At 38.5% G+C, this 23,610-nt stretch overlaps 6 protein-coding genes across 6 annotated transcripts, besides 2 other annotated features; 3 read left to right on the top strand and 3 right to left on the bottom strand.

Moving 5' to 3' along the window:
- Positions 1-9,039: 9,039 nt before the first annotated feature.
- Positions 9,040-9,351, bottom strand: CABS01_02076 (uncharacterized protein; the record flags this gene model as incomplete). Its single annotated transcript, XM_060535454.1, has 2 exons — positions 9,040-9,105; positions 9,178-9,351. The coding sequence occupies 2 exons, from the start codon at positions 9,349-9,351 to the stop codon at positions 9,040-9,042; spliced, it is 240 nt and encodes a 79-aa protein (XP_060395759.1).
- Positions 9,352-10,705: 1,354 nt separating this feature from the next.
- On the bottom strand, positions 10,706-11,138 carry CABS01_02075 (uncharacterized protein; the record flags this gene model as incomplete). The annotated part of the gene is made up of 3 exons (XM_060535453.1): positions 10,706-10,807; positions 10,868-11,033; positions 11,107-11,138. The coding sequence occupies 3 exons, from the start codon at positions 11,136-11,138 to the stop codon at positions 10,706-10,708; spliced, it is 300 nt and encodes a 99-aa protein (XP_060395758.1).
- A 3,720-nt stretch (positions 11,139-14,858) lies between these two features.
- CABS01_02074 (uncharacterized protein) lies at positions 14,859-15,578 on the top strand (the record flags this gene model as incomplete). The annotated part of the gene is made up of 1 exon (XM_060535452.1): positions 14,859-15,578. The coding sequence occupies one exon, from the start codon at positions 14,859-14,861 to the stop codon at positions 15,576-15,578; it is 720 nt and encodes a 239-aa protein (XP_060395757.1).
- Positions 15,579-16,857: 1,279 nt separating this feature from the next.
- Positions 16,858-17,617, top strand: CABS01_02073 (uncharacterized protein; the record flags this gene model as incomplete). Its single annotated transcript, XM_060535451.1, has 2 exons — positions 16,858-17,099; positions 17,164-17,617. 2 exons carry the CDS (start codon positions 16,858-16,860, stop codon positions 17,615-17,617), a joined length of 696 nt encoding a protein of 231 aa, XP_060395756.1.
- Positions 17,618-17,930: 313 nt separating this feature from the next.
- Positions 17,931-17,939: a sequence feature (Short protein (CABS01_02072, KAK1488442.1) was converted to a misc_feature.).
- Positions 17,940-18,010: 71 nt separating this feature from the next.
- Positions 18,011-18,082: a sequence feature (Short protein (CABS01_02072, KAK1488442.1) was converted to a misc_feature.).
- Positions 18,083-20,072: 1,990 nt separating this feature from the next.
- Positions 20,073-21,690, bottom strand: CABS01_02071 (uncharacterized protein; the record flags this gene model as incomplete). Its single annotated transcript, XM_060535450.1, has 6 exons — positions 20,073-20,568; positions 20,662-20,757; positions 20,825-20,942; positions 20,997-21,149; positions 21,210-21,444; positions 21,520-21,690. The coding sequence occupies 6 exons, from the start codon at positions 21,688-21,690 to the stop codon at positions 20,073-20,075; spliced, it is 1,269 nt and encodes a 422-aa protein (XP_060395755.1).
- Positions 21,382-21,747, top strand: CABS01_02070 (uncharacterized protein; the record flags this gene model as incomplete). Its single annotated transcript, XM_060535449.1, has 1 exon — positions 21,382-21,747. One exon carries the CDS (start codon positions 21,382-21,384, stop codon positions 21,745-21,747), a length of 366 nt encoding a protein of 121 aa, XP_060395754.1.
- Positions 21,748-23,610: the final 1,863 nt, after the last annotated feature.

Here is a 23,610-nt window from a genome sequence, read left to right as displayed (position 1 = left end):
AAGTACTTCGTAAAGTATAATTACTATCTTTATTATATAATATACCCTTAATTACTATTGCTAAGGAGCTATTATACTTAAAATAGAATTTTTAAATACCCTTATAAAGGCTTAATTTAATTAAATATAAATAAAAAAAAAATAAGTATAAAGGATACGTATTTTTTAAACCGCGTTTATTATAAATATATCCCTTTATTTAAAATAAATAAAATCCTAACCTAGAATAGTACATATTATATTATTTTTAATATATAAATTACTAAAAGTAAAGCTACTTAGCTACTTTATATATATTTAAATTCTTATAGCATTACTTAGTTATTATTTTTTATTTTTTTTTAACTTTTTATAATTATTATAAATACCCCCGTTTATTACGCGCGCGTACTTATATTATTAAATCGTTTATTAATTTTATTTTAAATATAAATATTTAATATATTTAGAAATAATAATAAGTTTTATATAATTTTTATAATACTTTTTATATATATATTATATAGTTTATTAAAAATTTAGATAAGTAATAATATTAATAAGCCCCTTTAGGTCGTCTCCCCCCCCTACGACTTTTTATTTACTTATTAAGGCCTAGTTACCGAGCTCTTCTTCCTTAGCTAAGAAAATATTAAAGTTATTAATTAAAATACTAAGGACTTTATTAAGTTCGAAGCTCTTTTTAATAATTATAATAAAAGTAATAATAAGGTAAATAATAATAATAAGAGCTTTAATAAGCTTTTATTTATCCCCCCCTTAAAGTTTAAAAATAAAAATAAAATTAGTTTAAATAATAAGCTTTTTAAAAAGGGTATATTATATACTTATTATTTTAAAAGTTTATATTTAATATTATTTTAAGGTTTAAAAAACGTAAGGCTAGCTCTTTTTAAAAAAGTAATAAAAAATAAAAAAGAATATTAAAAAATAAAAATACCCCCTATAATAAGTATAGTTCTTTTTACTATTCTAAGCCTATTTAATATATATTTAGTTTTTAAAAAGCTTAAAAAAGAGGTTTTTAAAAAAAGGGAGATCTAGTACTTATCCTATTTTAAAATAGCCCTTTAATATACTAACTCTAAGGATAATAATTATTATTTTATAAAAAATAGTAGCTAGTATATACGCTATTTTAATAACTATTTAACTAAGGGGTATATTAATATACTAATCGTTTTATAACTAATAACCTAGGCTCTTATTAAAGTTATTATAAATAGCGCTCCTTTTTTTATAAATATATTATCTTTTTTTATTATTAAAAAGCGCACTTTTAACTATAGTTTTAATAAAATATTACTAAGTTTTATAATATTATCTGCTAAATAGTTAATAATTAAAAGCTATATAAGAACTATATCGGCTTTTATATAAAAAACTTCCTTAACCCGCGCCCCTAGTCTTTTTTTATACTTATTATAATTATTTATAACTAACTTCTTATTATATTACTTATTTTTATACTTTAAGTTATTAACTTAATAATTATTCTAGCTCTTATACCCCTTATTACCCTTATTATTCTTAATTTTATAAACTTTAAAATACGTAAAACGCGTTTCTTAATACGTATACTAACCCTCCTCCTTAGTAATACTATATTCTTAACGATTACGTACTTTATAAACTAAGAATTTAAATAATAAATATAAGCCTAAGTCTTATTTTTATATATATATACTCTATAAAATAAAGTTATTTTAAAAATTTAGGCCTTTAGGCTATAAAAAGTTTTTATTTTATTTATTTTAAGCCTCCGGGCCGCACTCTAAGTTCCGTTTATTATTTATTTTTAAGTATTAAGTTTTTTTAAGTATAGCCTAAATTAATTATTTTTAACTATTTTAACTATTTATAATAGCTTCTTACGTATTATAAAAGTTAAAGAATATATAAAAATATTTAAACTTAGCTTATAAAAAGTTTTTAATAAGTCTATTTATTAGTATATTTTTTATTAATATATAAATAACTTCGAAACTACTTCTAGCGTACTCTTATTTTAATTATATATTCTATATATTAATATAATAAAATTAAGTAATTATTCTTTTTCTTTTCCCTATAACGAGTCGAATTATTTACTAATTATCGTAATTAACTAATTATACTTCTCTTAAGTTAAAAATAATATCCTTAAAAAAGCGCTTTAAAATTATAATCTCTTTTATAGTTTTTTTAAAATAAAAAAACTTAGCTTTAGTAATTAACGTTATAACTATTACTTAGTATATTAATTTTTATTAAATTAGGCCACTAAAAAAGAATATTATATATCCTTAAAATAATTATTATATTATTTTATTATTTATAAAATTAATATTTCTAACTAAAAATAATAATTATATACTTAGTATATTACTATAATAAAACATAAAATATCTCGTTATATAAAGATATTAAATATAATAATTAATTATTTTAATATAAGTTACGCTTAGGTTAGTTAAGAACTATAATAATTATAAATAAATAAAAGTAATATTTAGTCTAATTATAATAGCTATATAAAGTATATTCTTAACCTTTTCTTAATAGCTTTTTATTTCCTTTTTTATTACTTACCCCTTGTTTAGTTTAAACTCTTTTTAAAAAAGAGGAGTAATTAGATATAATAAATTTATAAAATTAAAGCGCTTAATAACTCGCTTAATATATACGTTATAAATAAGGTAAACTTTATAAATAATACGGTTTTATAAAATCCGTATTTTAAAAAAGTAATTAATCGGTCTATTTTTTTTAAAATTAATATATTTTTTTATATTATTAATAATCCCTTAAGCTGCCTTTTAATTATTTTAATAATATAAAATAATAAAATCGTTAATATAAAATACTAATATTACTTTCTTATTTATAATTTAGTAAATATAAATCTCTTCGTAGCTATATATTATATTTATATTATAAAGTATAAAAATAAAAGTTTAGAACTAGAGAATTAATAAGTTTCGGAAGCTATATAAAGCGTATTAAAGCTTATTTACTTTATTAATAACCTTATATCTTTTTAAAAATTTAATAATTACTAGCTTTTCGTTCTTAAAAAGCGTATTAAGGAATACGTTAATAATATTATACTAGTTTATTTTAAAATTAAATTAAATAGTTATTATTATTATAAGCCTAAAGGCCTTTATAACGAGCGTCGAAGCGTACGTATTTTATAAGGGGTTAAGTAGTTATATATTCCCCCTTATATATATACGTATTTTTATCTTACTAACCTCGTTATTAATATTATATTTATAAATATATACCTATTTTAATAAAAGTAGAATCCCTTATTTAAAATCATAATTAACCTCTTTTTATATATTAATATCCTTTAGCTTTTTTATTTTTATGTTTATAATATTCTTAAATAGCTTTTATAGTTATAATAAAAGATATTTAATATTACTAAACTTCTTTAATAAGCTTTAAAAATTAACTTTAATAAATCGTAGTTTTTAAACTCCTTTAGAGCGCTCTAAGTAAGTCCTATAAACTACTCCTTTTATTACTTAATAAAATATTATATATCCTATACTACTTTCCTTTATAGCTTTTTATTAATTAAATATAAAAATAAAAAAATAATAATCTTAGAAATAGTTATAATAATTCCTATTTTTTATATTTAAATATAAGAGCGTTATAAAAATACTATTATTAAAACGTTATAAAAGTCTACGGGCCCGATTTTAATATTTAAGACTTAATAAAGCTTTACTTAGTACTTAATAAAGCGGTTTTTATAAGCTCTATTTTTATATAATAGTAGAGGTTTATTATAAAAGTTCTTTACTAATATTGATTTTAATATTAAGAATTACTTTTTTATAATTAATACCTCGTTTACTACGTACTTTAGCGTTTTATTAAAATTTTTAAAAATTAAAAACTCGAGAACTTTTGTAATATATATAAGTACTTATAAAGAGGACTATAAACTATATAGAGCTGTTTATAACTTAGTTATTATATCCCCTTTTTTATCCCTACCCCTAAGCTTATATAAAAAGGTTATTTTAAAAATTAATAATAATAATAAGATTATATTAACCTTTTTAGCCTTATTAATTATATTTTAAAATACGTCTATTAGTTACTTAGCATTTTAAATAGTTAAAAATTTAATAATAATATTATCCTTAACTATAGAATTATTTTAAGTATTAGTATTTTTAAAGTCTAGATCTACTTCTCTAAGTACTTAAACTAGCTTATTATTAATATTAAAAAGTTCTTATATTTCTTAAATTACTAAATTTACTTATTTATTTATAATAGTTTACTTTTTATATATAGGATTATAAAAGACTTTTTTATTAAACTTAATATTCTTTATAATAAATACCTATTTAAGCACGGGTACTTAGACCCTATATAAATTATATATTTTTAATATATATCTAACTAAGTATCCTATATACTTGCAGGGAAGTATTTTAAACTCTTTTTAATATATACCCCTCTTATAATTTTTATAAAGAGGGTATACTTAGTAGTTATATATATAAAAACTACCGAGATATAAAATAACTAGTTTAGAATCCCGTACTTAGTAACCCGTCTATTATTAATATTAATACTGTTTTTATTAATTAATTTTTATTATAATAAGCAAATCTCCTTTATTAGCCTCCCGTAAGGTAATATTATAAATAAAAATTACTATTAATACTATTTCGTTTTATAAATTTATAAAGAGGTTCGTAAAAAGGCGCATTTTATAAGCTTTAATAATTATAAATTAACTTACTTTTTTAGTATTATTTATAGGTTTTTTTATATATAAAAGTAAAAGTTCTATTCCGATTCCTAGCTTGTTATACTATATTTTATATATATATTTAACGTTTATAATTAAGAGGGCGGTCTTATTATTACTTTTAAAAAAGTAAATTAGGGTCCCTTTTTAATAATAAATTACTACTTCGAGGCTTTATAATACGAAAAGTACTTCCTCTTCTATTTTAATTTTTAAAAAGAACCCCCTAAGCTACTTATTATATTTATTAAAAGCTATAAGTATATATTATTATTTACTTAGAAATAGTTCGAAATAAAAAAGATCTTAGTATATATAATACTATAGCTATAAAGCTCTTTTTAAGGGTAGTCTTTTTAAAACTATTATTTTAGCTTTAAATAATATATATATTTTATACTTAACTTATAATAAAAGTTTAATACGTATACTTTAAGTCTTCCCCCCGACGGAGTAATCCGCCGGGGCCGTACCGTATATTACGTATTAGAAAAACTAAGTATATTACGCTCTATACTTAATTACTAATTAAAATAGCTCCTAACTTTCCGCTACCTATTTATAAAATAAGCTTTACCTACTTTAATACGCATAAGACCTCCTAATATTAACCTATATAAATAACTAAGTTTAGTATAATCTATTCTTTTATATAAGTATTATTATTACCTAGGGGGTCCTATAAGAGCTATTTAAAGCGCTAGCTTATTGCCCTAACCTTATATACCTCTAGCTTATTTATTATAACTATTATAACTAGGCTAGCGTTAATATACTAAATCTTAATATCCGTACTAACCTAGCTATCTATAGCACTTATAATATTACCTAGCTAAATTCCGTATTATTAAAAAGTACTTTGCTACTTCTTAAGTATACTTACGTTAGTTACGATAGCTATAGTATCGAGCTAGCTAAGGGCGCCCAGCCTGAGAGGGGTAGACTTATTAATAAGTATTTTTAAGTTCTCGTCGAGGTAGTATTTTAACTAGCTAACCTCTTAACTAGTTATCTAACTAGCTATCTAAGTAGTAGTTTATATATTAATAGGTTTATTTAGTAAATTTATTTAGTAAATTTATTTAGTAAATTTATTTAGTAAATTTATTTAGTTTAAATAGAGAGCAGCTTTAGGTAATATTAAAAGCGATAAGGATAAAAAAAATCTTTACGAGCTCTAAAAAGTAATAAATATTAGCCTATTTAGCCCTTTTTCTAAAAACCTCTACGTCGTTATTAAAGTTTAAAACCTCTATAATTAAAAAAGGCCGCCTCTAACTATTATAGCCGACTATAATAGCTAATTATTACGGCTAATTATTATAGCCGACCTTTACTATCGACTTTTTTAGCTAGTACCGTTATAAAGTAGCTTACCTATCCTAAATTAAATAACGGTTTTTATATTAAAATTACTATATTACGTTAAGCGCGTACTTAGGATATATTACGCGGATTATATAGTTAAAAAGTATATTATATTATATAATTTTTTTTAAAAGCGTAATCCCGTTAAGGTCGATCTTTTATACTTATAAAGCTAGAAAAAAAACTATTACATACTTTAAGTCTTATATAGTAATTAATAAAAAATATTAGGTTTAAAATAACTTATTTTAAAGTACTAAAAGAGCGCGCTATTAAACTTTTTACGAGTACGTTAATATAAGTAATAAAATTTTCTATAGCTAATTAGTAATATAATACTAACTAAGCTCTATAAAATATACTTAAAGTTTATAAAAAAAAGATAGGATTAGAGGAGCTTATATTTAAAAAAAACTAAATTATTTTTTTAAATAAACTACTTTTTAATAATACTTTTATAAAACGTTCCCTATTATAAAGTATAATCTAAACCGTAATACTAAAGTGCGCTTCTATTTAATAAAGTTTTTAAAATTATATTAATATAAAATCCCTTAATATAAGCGACGTTCTAGAGTTTTAAATTATAAGTTCTTTTTTTCTTAAGTCCGTTTAAAATGCCTTTTATAATATAAGTACTACGTATAATAATAAGTAATATAATAGTTCTTAATTTAATATAATCTTTATTATTTAATAATACGTAACTCTTAAGTTTAAATAGGCTCTTATTATTAACTAAATATATTATTTTATAACTATTTATTATTATATTTTAAAAAAGGGAGTAAATATTACTTATAAGGGTATTAAAAATTATATTTATTTCTAAGTCTTAACTTTTTATAAGTATAGTAATTACGTAGCCCTTGTTCTAATTTATTAATAAGCCCGCTATAAGTTAGTTAGAGGATCCTTTTAAAAACCTAAGTTTTTTAAAAGTTTTATTATTCCTTAGCTAACTAGCTTTTTTAAGCTTATTATAAAATAATTTCTATTTATTTAATTTAATAATAGTAAGGACTTCTTTTATATAGCTCCTTAATATTCATATTAATAACTTATTAATATTTTAATTTATAAATATTTATTTTAATTTTTAGTATATTATAAAGTACTATAAGTATACGTAATTATAAAAGTATATAATATTATTTTTATTATTTACGTTATTAACTAAGTTAGAGCGTTTAGTAAAAATAGAATAAGCCCCTCTTTAATTTAAAAGTTATTTAGTATATATATCCTAAGTTACTAAGCTAAATATATACGTAATCTCCTCGAGGGTCCTTATATACGTTCTAAAAGCTATTAATTTACTAAAGGTTTTATATATACGTTAGCCCTATATAGGGTTAAGTTTAGACTTAATTATAACTAAGAAGTTAAGTATAATAATCTCTTTATTAATTTTTAAAATATCGTATATCTTAGCTTAAAAATAAGTAAATTATTACTTTTTATACTAATATTAAAAGTTAATTCCGGTCCTTGCTTTATTAAAAGTTTATTAATATTCTTTTTAAACTATATTCTTTATTATTAGTTCGGGGGGCGTAAATTCTTATTTTAAATATTTAACGATTTATTATATACTAAACTTAGTACCGTTCTTAATAACTTTTTAAAATACGTATTTATATAATATAATATTAACTAATTTTATTAATTACTAAGCGAGGACTTTAATATACGTATTAATAATATTATATTTATAAACTATAAATTACTTATATTTAATATTAAGCTTTTATTATTTTTAAATACTCTTAAGTATATAAGTCCTTTTTATAAATATAATATAGGGATAAATTTATTTATATAAAATAAGTAGTATAATTAGTTTATAAAAAAAACCCCGGTTTAGTTTTATAAATTACTTATACTCGAGGAAGTTAAAAAGTTTATACTAAGAATTATATTTAAAAACTACTAATAGAGGATTTCTTAGTTTTTTTAATTATTTTTAAATATTTTATAATAGGCTTAATACGCTCGTAGTTCTTTTTTATTATAGGTTATAATTAATTATTTAAATTTAAAAAGTAAAATAAGCGTTATAGAGGGGTTAAGGAATATATTAAAGTTTAGAGTATTTAAGTTAACGTATTTCTAAACCCCGACGCTCTTATTTATAATACGAAGTATATTAAACTATTTAATTTAATTATTATAATTAATTAATTTAACTTAGGTTAAAATAAGTATAAATAAATCAATTATTTTAAAAAAATCGTAAAAATTATATTAATAAGTACGTTATTATAATATAAGGTCTTAACTAAGAACTAAGTTTATAATTATTATAAGTTATAATATATAGTAATAAGTATACGGAGTATAATAAAAATAGTTTAATTATTAAAGTAGAAATAGATAAAAAGAAAAGGTCTATATATATAATATCTAAGATAGATACGTGATCTAGTACGTAACGGGCACTTCGTGAGGTGCGATTACTATCCCTGTTACGTAATAAAATGTATGTAGTATAGTTGTAGTAAATAAATACTGCCGTGAACGCGCGTATAAGCGCGACAATGTACGCCACTTTAGCTCTCCGGAGAGCGCTATGTAGTGCGTGTTGACTTGTATGTACTAGTAGTTGTTGTGGTCCTTATTTCCGTGGTCATTATACTTATGGAAGCATGGCACCTCGATACTGATTGTTGACGAAAGCAAGTTCAACATTTTGCCGCTACAGAAATGTACTAGCATATGGTGAAGTAACTTGCAATATTCAGCGGAGTCTTCCATTCCATGGCGAATGATATTTTAGCTTTCTCGTTAAGAAGGCTAGGATTTGGTATAAAAAAATTATGGCGGCAATTAGAGTTGATTGTTGTGAAAGCCCGCAAACATTGCGAGAGTTTTATTTACAAGAACCGAATGCATAAGCTCTAAGTCTAAGCACACCCAGGGAAACCGCTTCCAGTTCCCGCACCCTGTCTGTCGCAGCAGTTCTGGTAGGTCTATGGCCTCGTTAGCAAAGACGTAACGCCACTTGAGAAAGCCATGGTTGTTGAAGACTGAAATTGACGTACTGCGGTATCGGGACCATTGTAGTTGCAGCAAAGGAACCACTGCCCCCAGACAAGCTCGTGGGGGAATTTGCCGCTGTAGGCCACGCATGCAGGGGATTGGCGCTCAACAACTGACGGGGCAGCGCTCGTGCCCGCGATGAGGGGAAGCACAACGGCGACGATTGAGAACTTCATGTTTGAGATTTGGAACTTGAGAGGACTTTGAAGAGTGATTGAGGTTGGGTTGAGTGAGTTGATGGAATGGTTGATGATGAGAAAGGCTATCTAGAAAACTGGGAATATGTTCGTCTTATGAGAGAATCGGTACATAGCCCGAGTTGTCTTGGCCCAGGGGTTGGATCACTCCGGATGAACACTGTAAAGGTGAGAAGGTGGGCGGTATTAGTCCACTTGCCCGCACACCCCTCGAATCATTTCACGCGGTCACATCGGTTCGATTCAGTTGTTCTTTTTAAGTTTGCCAACTCTCCTATTGTTGTCTATCAAAGGAGGAAATCCCACATAACTTTCTGGTTGCTTCTCACTTTAATTGCTTTGTCAGAAGCCAAGATAGTATCGATGTGGCTAAGCGAAGTGTTGATCCTTGCACAGCCTGACAGGTCACGAATGACAAACGATCAGCGTCTAGGTGACACTCTTGGCCTCGGCCATCCCACCCGCGCGTAGAGCAACGTGAGGTCGAAAACTTATGACTCCTACTTAGTCTGGATCTCTTCATCTGATTGAAGGTTGTAGTAGAATACAGAGCCTCTGGTTCGAGATTTATAATTATGCGGCGGAAAGATGTAGCCCTGCCACTACTACGTGCTGGAAGTCGCATCAGTGAGGGCCAGCTTTATGAGACACTCAGTCCAGTGTGATTGCACCATTCATGAAAATGCTTGCAACTTCACACGCAGTGGTCTTGAATATTTCAAGTCAACGTCCGCGAACATGATAGTCGGAGCAATAATTCGCCCGTGTTAGCATCTGGGCGGAGTAGAACACCTTGAGTGCTTGATTTGGAAGGCGGAACGTCCCTCAGCGCCATGTGATAGAATTCGTGGGGAGCCAAGGACCAAGAATGACAAGCGATGGGGCCCTGGGCGGGTATATCACCCCGATTTGGGTAGAATGTGAAACGAGCCATCACCGACAAACAAGGATGACTTGAGATCCATCAATTTTGTAGATACAACTGCATGTGCGTGCAATCGAGCTTTGCTATTAGGTATAAAATAAGCTTTGCACTGGCTTTTGAGGGTTCTCGGCCCCTTTTCGAGCAGAAAGGAAGGTCTGGTCAGCAGGAATATTCAGTCTTCTGCGCGCCAATGCATTGTTAAGCTTGCTCCGCGCCCCTCGATACTAATATACTCCGTAGTGCGGACTTACAACACAATTAACACAAGTAATCCAGAAAAGAAAAGAGAGATAGTGGGACACATGTGCCCAGATAGCCTGTTCGCAGGGCCTCTTGTCTCCTCATGTTCAGCTCTATTGCCAATAGCCTCACTCAAATGCACTAGAGAGGACCTGCGACATCAAGAACTCAGTCGCCACGCACGGGGTTGAAGTTGATCTGTCTCTTCCCGCCGTTGGAACAGCATGAAGACAAGTAGGCAATAGCTGAGGAGTCGGCATTGGTGCAGCACTAGATGAGATGTCAGCTATCATTGTTCTGTTAAACCAAACTAAGTAGCGGAGGACGAACAAATGTTCCGGGGCCATCATGGTAAGTTGTACCATGGGGAGGTTGGCAGCAGCTCTGCGTCAGTGCGTCGTGACGAGCTCCAGGTGCGAAGATGTCCTGGCAGGCGCCGGCGTAGAAGCTTCCTTTACAGGTCGCGATAGATGCGAACGAGCCGGCAGCGCATGCGCTGTGGGTGACAAGGTAAGCGTGTATTCATATTGGCAGGGGTTAATTAATAGAGGCTTAGCTAAGTTACTTACGCGATGATGACGAAGATGTATTGTGAGAGCATTTTGAAGATGAGTCGATGGCAACGGTCAATCGGATGAGCGCTTGGCGAATTGTTTAATGGACGGAGTGTACTTTCGCATGAGTATTAAATACTACATCAGTCGGAGCTGCAACCTTGCGGCTCTTATATACTCTAGCTTCGCCTCACTTACCTCAGAGATAATTCGAGAAGAACGAGATTGTGACTCAATATGCAATCTACATCCCACCGGGTTGAGAAAATAAAAAGCTTAAAGAGATTACAGCATCCAACATTCACCGCCTCCACGAGACCCGAGTAGGTCGGAGAAATCGGGTCAATGCCACTTCATAGTCCGTGGATCTCAAAATCCGAGCAATTGTGCTGATTGAAATTGCAGAAAAGTGTTTCGAGGCCATAGATTAAGAGGTCAGTGGGACCTTGAAGAAAAGCTAGAATGGGTCTTTGCCTTTTAGCGTTGATGCACGATTCTCAACTCTCATGAGAGGCTGGCATGCCTTCTGCCATGCTGCTATTATCATGTTTCTTCTAACACTTGTACTGATCAAAATTATCGTTTTATCATCTAGGAACCATTCATCTTCCGTGGTCGGGCAGTTACTTCTAAAGTGGATTCAAACCCGATCATTACCGGCGCCTGCAGGCTGCAGTATGGCCGTCTCTGCTAGTATCGTCTTTGATCAGCACTATTGGAGTAAGACTAGAGGATATTTCAAACAAGAGGGAGTCTACTCACCTCCAGCGTACATGAAGTTAAATTTTGTGGCGTTCCGCAGAGTCGGGAGTGACGACACGGCTAAGGCATCCAATAGTAGTCCGTCAAGATCTCATGGCACATGTACGAATCAGCAGAAAGAACGTGGTAATTTTCGGTGAGAAATCATCTTCTTATTCGAAGTGATTCGTCCGTTTCATAGAAAAGCAACATCACATTTCTGATACAACAATGTCTTCAACTACGAGTCTTGTTCGCTACTCCACGACGTGGTCTTCTCAAGTCTTCCCAACTTCACCTAAGTAGTGTAGTACCAGATCAGGAGACAATTTCAACTCCAGCGCCAACTACATCGAACTTTTTAGATTGGTATCTTACTTGGAGAAGTATGCTTTGCAATGTATGCATGCCGATGTTCCGTGGTCTCACATTCAACGGAATCGCGTTCGACTTGGGATACAAGATCCATCATCAAGATAGCATCTCGCTCTCCAGGTCAGCCGCGAGCGGGTGTCGTATTTGCGGCGAATTGCTTCTTCGAACACTGGACATGCATGACTCACTCGATATCTTCACGGGCCCATGGATGTATCGGACTGCCTTCAATCGAGCAGGCTCTGAGTCCTTTGCTCGGCTCACTTTCACTATTTTACATCAGACAGGCGGTATATTCTCGCGCCACTTCCGTGTTCATCCAAAATCATCCGTAAACGTCAATTCCAGCGTCGCTGTTAGGAACGGCATCATACCTGAACCGGAAGCCTTGAAGGCGGTGCGGTATTGGATGAGTACGTGCTTGACAGGACATGCAGAATGTCGCGTCAAAGGCCAACCAAAGTCGTATCCCACCCGTTTGCTGGAGATAGATAAATCAGGTTTGCGGCTCATCGATCCCGAGACGACACCGATTTCTGGGCCGTATGCTGCACTCAGCTATTGTTGGGGCTCGAATCCTTCATTCCTCCGTCTCACCGCTTGGAACCAAAATAGGCTGCGGGCAGGGATCGCCGACGATGAGCTTCCGATAGCTTTCTGTGAAGCTCTCAGAGCCGTACGATGCCTCGATATCTTGTACATCTGGATCGATTCGCTGTGTATTATTCAGAGTGGGCCCGGAAGTACTGAAGACTGGGCCCATGAGTCCTCACGAATGGCGGACGTATACTCAAACAGCATACTTTGCCTTGCGCTGTACCGAGCTGCAAATCCGCATGAGAGTACATTCCGAGGGGGTGTGCCACCTTTTATGCGCCCACTGAAGTTGATACAAGATGTATTTTCGATGGAGATGAGTCTATTCATCATTCATGTGTCGTCTTCTCTTCCAGCTATTATGAAGACGCGCTCTATCGCCAACCACTGGGTTCCCGAGGGTGGGCGTTGCAAGAAAGATTGTTGTCGCCGCGTGTTCTCGGGTTCGGTTGCGGAGAGTTGTTTTGGAGCTGTGCCGAATGCCAACACGCATGCGAGTCGTTCCCGGATGGTTTGAGTCTCGAAGATAACTTCTTTCAAGGTCTGCAACTGACGTCGGTCCCGTCAACGATAGAGGCAAAAGACAATTGGACCCTCACCACTGTCTGGTTCCGAGTTGTGGAGGAATATACCAACCGTGACCTCACGTTCCCAGAATCAGACAAGCTTGTGGCGTTGTCTGCAGTGGCCTTACGTTTGGGCCAGGCAATGGACGATATATGCATCTGGGGCCACTTCAACAAGAGCTTGATTAGAAGCTTATATTGGAGTGTTGGCAGGATACACGTAAACCTCAAAAGGGGCAGGGCAACCAGAAGATCTCAAGTAGCCTCTGATGGGAGATGGACCAACGGGGTCAAGTTTCCTTCCTGGAGTTGGGCCTCTATGGACGGACCGATATCTTTCGAGCATGAAGTCTTTGGGACAATGGTTACCTCCCCCCTCGCTTCATTCGAAAGATACGTGATACAAAGCCCAGGCACAGGTCATCAGCAAATTTCCACCATCCTGCTCCAACTTCAGGTCTATGAAATGGAAGGACAGTTGCAGCTGCATCGTGATGAGAGCGACGGTACGGTCTATACCTTCGCCCCAACAGCATATTCCAGGATCATTGACTGTGCCAGAAAATTCACGGCTTTCCTGGATGACTATCAAAATCCCACTCAGGGTGCTCACGTGACCTTTTGCCCCTTGATGGCTGATAGTGGGAGAGATCCGGCCACCCTTAAGTCTTGCGACTTTGTTTTGGGTATATTTGTTGAGAAGACAGGTCATTTACTGGATGGCCGATTCATATTTCATAGAGTAGGCTGCGGTTACATCGAGCTGAAAGACTGGGAGCAATGGCAAAATATCTATTATAGTGTTGAATTCCGAGAAACTAGCAAGGTACTCTTGAGTTGAAACTTAAGGGCTTTGCAAGCCTTTGTATATATATACATTTGTTTTCCCTCTTTTGTCTTTTTTTCTCTTTTTTTTAAGGGGGGGGGGGGGGGGGGGGGGGGGGGAGGTGTGTTTTTTTTTTTTTCTCATCGTGTTGTGGGGGGGGGGGAGGAGGGGGATGGGGCCCGTGGGGGCGGAGGTCTGATAGCTGAAAGTTTTGTTGTTTTTGGGGGGCGGTGGGGGTGGGGGGGGGGGGGGGGGGGGGGGGGGGGGGGGGGGGGAAGATAAGTGTTCTTTTTGTTCATCGACTGTTCTTGTGAAGCGCGACTAAGGAGGCAGGTACCTCAGAGGCTCAGATGTGATAGCTGAGAAATTCATGTTTTTTGCCGGGGCCTGGTCTAGAAGTACTGGTAGCTGCGTGTGACATGAATACCGTTCGGGTAATGAATCTCTCAATTTGAAACAGGTTTCTTCTTCCGTTTCTTCTTACTAACCTCGATATCATCATGTTGAATACGGGCATGGCTTTCTCGTCTACTCCACCCACCTCATCTCAACCCATCCTCCACCTTCATCCTCATTCTCACTTCGTTCTCACCTCTTTGACTCTCATGTCAACCTCACTCCAACGCCATTCCTCTTCCTTGAGAAATTTCAGCGTCATCGAAATGGAGTCTCCAGCAGCGCCCTACTCGCCCTCAACCCACCCGCCGATCATCATGGACAGACTCGAAGTCGGATCCCTCTACATCATGATCTCGATCCCATTCTCCATCTACTTCGGCAAGAAGAAACACATCTACGCGACCAGTCTTCCCGACGACCCGAACTTCCCCTTCTGCACTTACGAGCTCATGGTCTCCCAGGGCCTCTCCACTGAAGAATTTCACTGGGACCTCTACTGGCACACCTCCGACTCAACCATCAATGAGCTCATTCTCACAAATGGCAATCAATACGCCAGCAGAAGCGCTGATATCGACAATGAAAGCGGTATTCTCTATCGCCTTCGCCCCCTCACAACCTGTCCGACAGCCTACTCCCGCGACCGGCTCACGATCACCCGCGTTCGCTCCCACGCCCAGCTCGTAGGCCTCATCCGCGTTCTGACGGTGCCGCCCGCACTCATCCCACATCTAACGCGCTACCTCGACTGGATGACCGCCGAGTCGGCTCGCGTCGCCGAGCGAAGCTATGTCTGGGCTACGATGGCATACTACCGCACCCGCCGCCACCTCCTCAAGATTAAAGGCGTGCGCGATCATACCTTCAACCAATTCGACATCTCGCGCTTCACGGCGGAGCTGCTCTCGTTCGCCTACGCCGAGGTTCCTGGCGCGTTGTTGTTTGGTGGCATGGGGATGCCGAGACCGATTGTTGCGTCTTAGTTGGGCGTAGCAATGGGATTCCTTGAGGAGGAAGATGCTGTTGCTATCAGGCACGAAAGGGATGAGCTTTTGAGGAGGCAGAGGGAGGAGATTGGGGTTGTCACTGCTTGCTGGTACCAGTGAGTTGGTTGTGAAAGCACGGACGATTGCCTAGGGTGCTTGCTCACTTCGGTGTGGTGCAGAGCACGATCTGGTAAATATGTCCTCCACTCCTCAATAGATCATATTTTTGGAGCTACGGGTAGCTAACGTCGAACCCTTGCTTCAGACTCAGAAAAAACACCAAATGAAAGAAGGAGAGCAAGCCTTATTATGGCGGTCAGCAGCTGCAAGCACGCCGAAGAAGATACGGTCATGTTTGATTAAGGGCCCAGCTGGAGACTAGACTCTACGTTAGGAGATAGCGACTGGCAGCTGCCACCTTCTTACAACGAGTCTTCGATGGCATTGAGATTCTACTTGTACATAGCTCTTGACACTTATCAAGAAGTAAAGCTACCAATGAGATGAAGTACAAGACAGCGTATAGTCCCCTCCTCCGACCCAGGTCCAGTTTCAAGTAATGAATAGCCAAGCTTGAAGTCGAGCAAGGCCGAACGGCTCCTCGTCATTTGACGCTGGAGAAAAATCCATTAATCATCTGAAAGTCGCAAAGACAAGCTCTATCGGTACCCAGAAGGCTCGAGGTCTGGAGTGCAGAGTTCTCGGGCCCGGTGCGGAATCGGCGGCTCCTCAGGTGCCCGAAATGAGGTGATGCGGGCCGGACCGTACGACTGTGGGCATGCGTTCACCCGTACGTGAACCTTGCCAAAAATGACTTGCAGAAGCAGGAGAAAAAGCAAGTCTACTTAATATTCCATATACAGAGCCTCTTGGCAGACAATAAGAGATCGGTGGTCTGTCATGCGGCATGTGGAAGCCGCCTAACTGCGCAAGAATGAGCAAGTTTCCCGAACCCCTCACCACCTCACCAGTCAGTCTCCCCACGCCTAAAAGTCAAGTCGCCCCAGCACCGAAGTCGCCGTCCTCGGGATGTAAAAGACGAACCACCTCCCCGCCCCCAATATCGAGCAAGTTTGAGGCATTCAGTTCCCTTGTCATTGTCGTCGTCACCAGCGAAACGAGCTTCCTTTATCGAATAAGAGAGCCTGGGCCGTCGCTGCGATGCCGCTCCTAGACATCATGGCGTTCGTATCTGCGTCTGCGTATTCGGTTCTGCTCTCCGAAGAGCCGATACCTTCTTATTCACAATACCTTGGTCATTAAGAATTTGTTAATCATGAGCCAGAGACTGAGAGGATCGATCCATCGTCCAGACCTGAGTGTGGTCTTGTTGTGTATCGAAGCTGTCGTCGTCTTCGCCGCTCTCGTGCTATTCGGCGTGGCGTACCCAGATCGCTTCCGCTCGCGACTCTGGAGGAACGGTGGCGAGCAAGGATGGTGTTCGAATCCCAGAATGCGGATATACTTCTATGCCAACCATGAAGAGCCACCCGAGATACCCTTGATATGGAGCCAGAGGTGAGGTTCCGCATGCTTCCATCACTCTGCTGAAGCTTCAACGCTAACCCATCGCTTCATCCAGGTTGACGACTTCCGACATGGCCACCGCGGTCCTCGGAGCGACGATTTTCTTCGCCCGCCTAACGATGGCGGTCCTGCAATACGAAGCCCGATGGACGAACCTCGCATACGACGCCTTCCTCGGCGTCCTATGGGCCTGCAGTGCCGCCGCGCAGAACGAACCCGATCTAAGCGATCCTCATCACTTCAGCGAGAGGCCGTGGTATCTCACCCGAAGCTGTGACGAAGCGTGGCCAGAGAATCGGGGCTGGTGTATGATTGCGAAGTGGGAATATGCCTGGTCTATTTTTGCTGCGTTCTTTTACGTCGCGAGGGTCGTTGGAACGTTGAGCTGGTCGTTATACGAGAAAGGAAGAAGAGATGGATTTAGCACTGGGTGCAAGGCGCTATCCCTATCAGAGTGCGATCCGTGGACTGAGGAGTGCGAGATCGCGTTGTACATGGATGATGCGTAGCAGTATGACTAGGTGTGATATGGATCTGGCGTCGTACATATTAACGACAGGTCAGCACAGACGGGATCGAGTGACACAACTTTACGACAAGGGATTGCACCGCACGAGGAAGGCAAGGACTATCGATATCAACTTTGCATTGCGCATCTCTGCCTAACGACTATCGACAATAGGGCTGAAGTGAGGGGGTGAGGGAGAAAGTTCCATTGCATCTGTTTGCATGCAACCATTCGAAGACCATGTGGTCAATCCGTCCAAACAACCCGTAGATCCACCCGTGAAGCATGGCGATCAGTTAAAGCTTCGAACATGCTTATTTGTTCTGTGGCAAGAGTGTCAGTAACATCATCTTGGTGGCTGATGGTGCGATCAGTGTCTAGGAGGGGAACTTACGGGGCAACCGGCACAGGTGCAGTCCTTGCCGCAGTGGCAGGAGCCGGTGGAAGCGCATCCGCAGCCAGACATGTCGATAGTTGGTGGAGTCGTTTGAAGTGACTTGAAGGTGGTTCTGTTTGCCTTGATTGTGGACCGAAGTCGTTGATTGTTTGATTGTGCAGTGAAGTGGTGATGGAGGTGGGAGAAGTCAAAGGCTGTGGGTGGCAAGTGATTTGGTGGTTTAAGTAATGGCGATGATTATCTAATGGCGACCTGGAGCATCATTGATGGAAAGGAAACAACCGGGCGAGATGGGAGGCAAGAGCGAGAGCACCTCCCGTCTGGCTCCTTCCTCACGGCTGGGGCCAGTCAAACAGACCACATGTTCTTCCCCCGAGCATGGAAGTCGCTAGTCAGCAGCCCCAAGTTCCAGCCAGCGATGCTAGCTTTGACGCCGGTGGTAGAGGGAAGCTCCTCCGTCACCCCGCCTCCTGCCTTTCTGTATCTCTTACCTGGTGCCTGCCCAACAACGATTGGGAAAGAACGAAGAATCCGTCGGCTGAGTGGTTCGGAGGAAAGTGGCGAATGACGTGCAGCCGGTAAAGGAACTGAAGCAGGAGCTAAGATCGGTCTTGTCACAAGGCAAGACCAAACCTGCCACTCAATCAATGGCAGTTCTCAGTGCCTCCTTCCCGGATCGAGACTACGCAAAGAAACCCCACTTTCCCACCGAGACAAGTGACGAACGGGCCCGGGCCCTCAGACCGGCGTGGGCCCGTCTGCTGGCTGCCAGTTTGGGGACAAACCCGCCATATGGCCAATCATACGGCTTTTATGCTGGCTTAATTCACGAAGATACCGGAGTACATTCTGCGGGGGAGGGGAATAACCGCTTGACGGCCATCTTTGAGACTATGATTCTCCTCGATCGCGGGCCGAAGATCAGGGTCTTCCCTTGGAATCGATAACCTTATGATTTACGAATTAACCGTTGATTGGCAAGATCACCTTGCTCATTCAATTTTGCGTTTCACCAGTGGGCGAGAAATGTCTAACTGAAGACATCAGACTACAGAATCTGCGAGAAAAAGACCTGGTCCCTCGGGAAGATGATGTCGCCGCGGCCACACTTCTGAACATTGGCTAGCTACTAGCCGTTGCATGTTGGCAAGCTATCTATAGCCGCTCATGTGTTCTAGCTGTTCTACTTGGACCGATGTGCAGCGAGTCGAGAGAGTGGGCATCGCAAGGGACCGTTCACGGCGCCGTGCATCATGCATGTGCGTCATCAGACGTGTTGGCGCACGAGTCCGGCGCGTGCCTTTTTCTCAACTTCTCCAACCGCTGACATGCAGCAACGTTACCGCTGGCTCGTCGCCGACGGAATCCGCTTTGACATTTCTTCCACTGGTTCCACGTATGACTCGATAACGCATCCCGGTGGGTATACAACCGGGACTAGCAGGTCTCAGCTCATCAGAACCCGACGTCTTGGTGCTGGTTCGGTGCCGGGTCCGAGATCGTCGTACCCCAGCTGGGCGTTTCATTTCCTGTACCCAATCCAGGAGATGGCTGGCAAGTGCCGAGGTTTCCCGCCGGCTTTCAGGTCTGGCATGCCCATTGTCACGAGGATCCATGACCAGGCATCGGAATCGGTAAACAGCCGCATCGCGAACATCCCTGTGCCGCCTCCGCTAGTCTATCTGAGGCACACGACCATGGCATGCAAAATGAGAGTTTGCAGCTTGCGTGCCGTTGAATTCCCTGGGACTCAGTTGCTCCCGGTAGGAATCTCACACACAATTAGGCAGTTGGGAGATGAAAATCTACCTTATGGATAAAGTAGTTCCCGGGCGGATGAGTCTTGCTAGGGAAAATGCAACTCTCTTGACTATGATGACGACCAAACGGAATGAAGAGGAGCTATTGAAGAAGTATGCGTCCCTAGGCCTCAATGAGAAATCATCAACTGGAGACATCGGGAAATATCTCTCCGGTCCATAACATTTTTCAATGTTGTTAAACACTATATATGATTCCTACGCCAATTCCTTGAAGAAGAAGTGCCCTGCCATGTTTGTTATGACTTCGATGAACCCACTGGCCCAAACCTATCATTCTCGCTGTACTTGACACTAAAGTCCCTCGTGCAGACAATCCCTCTTCCATGCTCTTTCTGTAGTATAATCTCCTCGCTGTTCGTATCGGAAGGCAAAGCACCAGCATACATAGCTTCAGCGGAACATCGGCCTTCCATAGCGATCGGCGAGCGCACCACGTCAGCTCTGGCACCTATGCCAGAAACATATCTTTCAGTTACACTGAACTCGTCCTTGGTATGCATCTCGAACTCGTCATGTAAACTGCGATCCAGCGGGATCCTGCTGGTCCTCCTGTTACCGCTCGCGTAGGGGGTGTTGCGAGAGGCACCGCCGCCAAGGGGCGTCTGACCACTTCGGCCGTAGCGTTCGTTGCTAGGGTAGTAGTCGACTGAGCTGTTGATCTTCAAGAGGCGACCGAATAGAGGTTTGAGGTACGAGGCGCAAGCTGCGATGATACCGATGTTGAGTTGAAGACTAGTTCGCATTGAGACTAATTAGGATGCGCACTTTCACTAACGTCTACACATTGCATTGTGAAAGTAGTTTACTGCATGAAAGTAGACTCACTTTTGCCAGAAATGAACCCAATAGTCGAATATGGCATCTGGACTGCCACCTGTGGTCAACATGAATACAGCCTTGAGAATGCCCATGATGACTGCACTGGATTGAGAATCATGTCAGCGCATTCGCGAATCGAGAAGGATATCAGGACATGATTAAGACTTACAAATAACCAAGATTAAGGATGCCTATCACATAAAGTCTGACGCGGAATCTCATCTTCAAATGCCAGATGATGGGAATCGGTAACGCTCCCAAGCAAATGTCGGTAAATATGTTACAGGCTGACCAAAAGGATTGTCAGAAATCGTGACGGCCCGGCACGCAGGCTGACTTACAGATATTCCAGTACGTCAGTTTAATAAACAGATTGAAGTCGTGACACCTTGGATCGAAGGGGTTCATCCACTGAAACTCCCACCAGCCCGAATATGGCGTGCAGTAAACAAACAACCAAGCAATTGCTTGAATCGAGTATGCAATAACAAAACCTACATACTTTAGCCATCGACTTCTTGGATCTGAGGCGACAACTTCGTATTCATACATACCAATTACGGCGTAAAGCGACCATCGGTACCATTGAAGGTCCCTCTTTAGTCGAAGTAGACTTATTGCCATCGATATCCTCAACAGTCCCATCGCGACGCCATCTGATAAAACCGTCTTCCAGAAAGATATCTGCTCGAATTCGATTCTGTCGTTTGTCGGGATTGTCGAACCATGACGACCGAGACCATAAGGTATTTGAAGGACCAGGCAGACCCAAGAGACAAGGGCGAGTATCTAAATCGTGCTGAAGTCAATAACCTCTTTTCGACCTTCAACAACGGACAAACTGATATAAGAGTACGGACTTACGGCGGCAGCCACTATGAGGGCATCTTCGGCTCCAAAGGCCCTGAGGATTACCACGCGAGCATAAACACGCAGCGAGACGAATGCCAGAGCAATGAAGTGGAAAGCGCCAACGACGCCGACGATCCGCCCTGCATTGCTAGCATTGACGTATTCTGGAGGAAGGCCATCCATCGTTACTTCATGATTGTGAATCTGGAGAGGGTAGAAAGAGAGCAGCAGCGACGATGAGGGCAACGTAGACTTATGGATAAAGCCACCTTCTTTTTCCGCGGTTCATTATCACTGAGAATCCTACGGAGAGTATCAGCACTTTGATGCTTATTCTAACGGCTACAAGTGTTAGGGAACCCACGCACTCTTGGCCTCGGCTTGGCCCCACGACTTTCCGGTCCTGGCTTCATGCACACTTCTTCGACGCTTCTGGTTTTAGGCTCAAGGGGGCAAGAAGAAATTTGCACCTTGCAGCGTGTCACAACTTGTCACAACTCGAGCTTCACTAGGCGTTAGCCGTTATTTGATAATTTCTCAGCTTGTGGTAACATTGAAGACGTACCGCGCATGCCACAGTAGCCCAAAATGACAGACGTCGTATTTCTTGCGAGACTATTGCTCGATGCGTAGATGCCTCCCTCCGAGGGATCCACTACCCTGTTGGTGACTCCTTTTCAACGTGCAATCTTGAAGAATCTGCATTGGTGTGGCACAGGGGAGAAGAGGGGTTGAACATACCGGGATTTCCGGGCAGCGCGTTACCACATGGGCTACATATGCCAAGAACAAGGATTAAACGGTGGGAGTATAGGGCATCGAGTGACAGATACAGACTGTCAACTCCTCGAACACAAGAATCGTAACACGAGAACTCTTGTGGCACAGCACAGCTATTTAGTTCTTCAAGTGGAACAGACGATCCGGCCCAGCCCGATCTTACCTCGGACCGCACGCACGGCCTAAACGGACCCATATGACAGGGAGATGTGGGATATCAGGTCGTTTCTCAACGAGAATCACGCTTCCCGCAGCAGCAATGAACGAACCACAGTCCAATATTCAGCTTTCAAGCCAACCTCCCTGTTGCTGTTTCCGGACAAAGTCGTGGCGATTTGGAAGCGTGCCGGCGACGCCACAACCGGCCTTCGTTCTTCATCTGTCAACATTGACAAGGCTTTCGCAAAGGGCGAGGATATTCTGCCAGCAGCTCCTGCTATTCTGCCACCAAGTGTGGCTGCGGCAGGCCCTACCTCCGACCACGGAGCCCAGCTGCCCATACCCACCCACTTACCTACCTACCCACCCACTTACCTACCTACCCACTTACCTACCTACCTACCCACCTACCTACCCACTTACAACCACTACTTCGTTAACCTCGCCGTCGCTACTACCGTTAATTAAAGCTATTCCTAACGTTAATATACCATAAAAAAAGAATAATTATAAAATTAATAATCCCTTTATTTATTAATATACCGTTAATTATAACGATTATAATTATATAAAGTATAACTACTTATTTTATAACTAGCGCTTTTTTAGCTTATTTAAAGTTAAAATAGTATTTAACGAGGCTACTTACGAGACTAGCTTTATAATCCGAATTATTTAATATAAGCCCTCTACTAAGGTACTAACTACTATTACTTATTATTATACTCGTAACCCGTATTATAATTAAAAATAATAACGCTTCGTAAAATTAACCTACCTAAATAAGTATTATAAATCCTTAACCTCGTTTATAAACTACTATTAATAAATTATTACTAGCTTTTTAAATAGTAATTAGTTCTTTTATCCTATTATTAATAACTTTTATAATTATTATAACTACTTATTTAGTAATACTAACGTTTTTATACGTTATTACTATACGCTACTACGTAATAAAAAAAACTAAATCGTTAATTAATAAAATAAGGGCATTCGACTTATTTAAATTCTTTTAAGCTTATAGTTAAAAAGTAGCGATTATAATAATATCGTTACTTATAATATATTTAATATATTAGCTACTTACTACTATAATAAATTAAGTAATAGGACCCTTATTAAGTAGTTATTTAATTAATTACGTAATTTAATAAAGTACTA

Source organism: Colletotrichum abscissum (assembly GCF_030869225.1).
Source record: "Colletotrichum abscissum strain IMI 504890 chromosome Unknown Scaffold_4.1, whole genome shotgun sequence".
Taxonomy (NCBI): Eukaryota; Fungi; Ascomycota; class Sordariomycetes; order Glomerellales; family Glomerellaceae; genus Colletotrichum; species Colletotrichum abscissum.
Note: the sequence above shows the minus strand (reverse complement) of the source record. Positions and strands in the feature narration are given on the sequence as shown.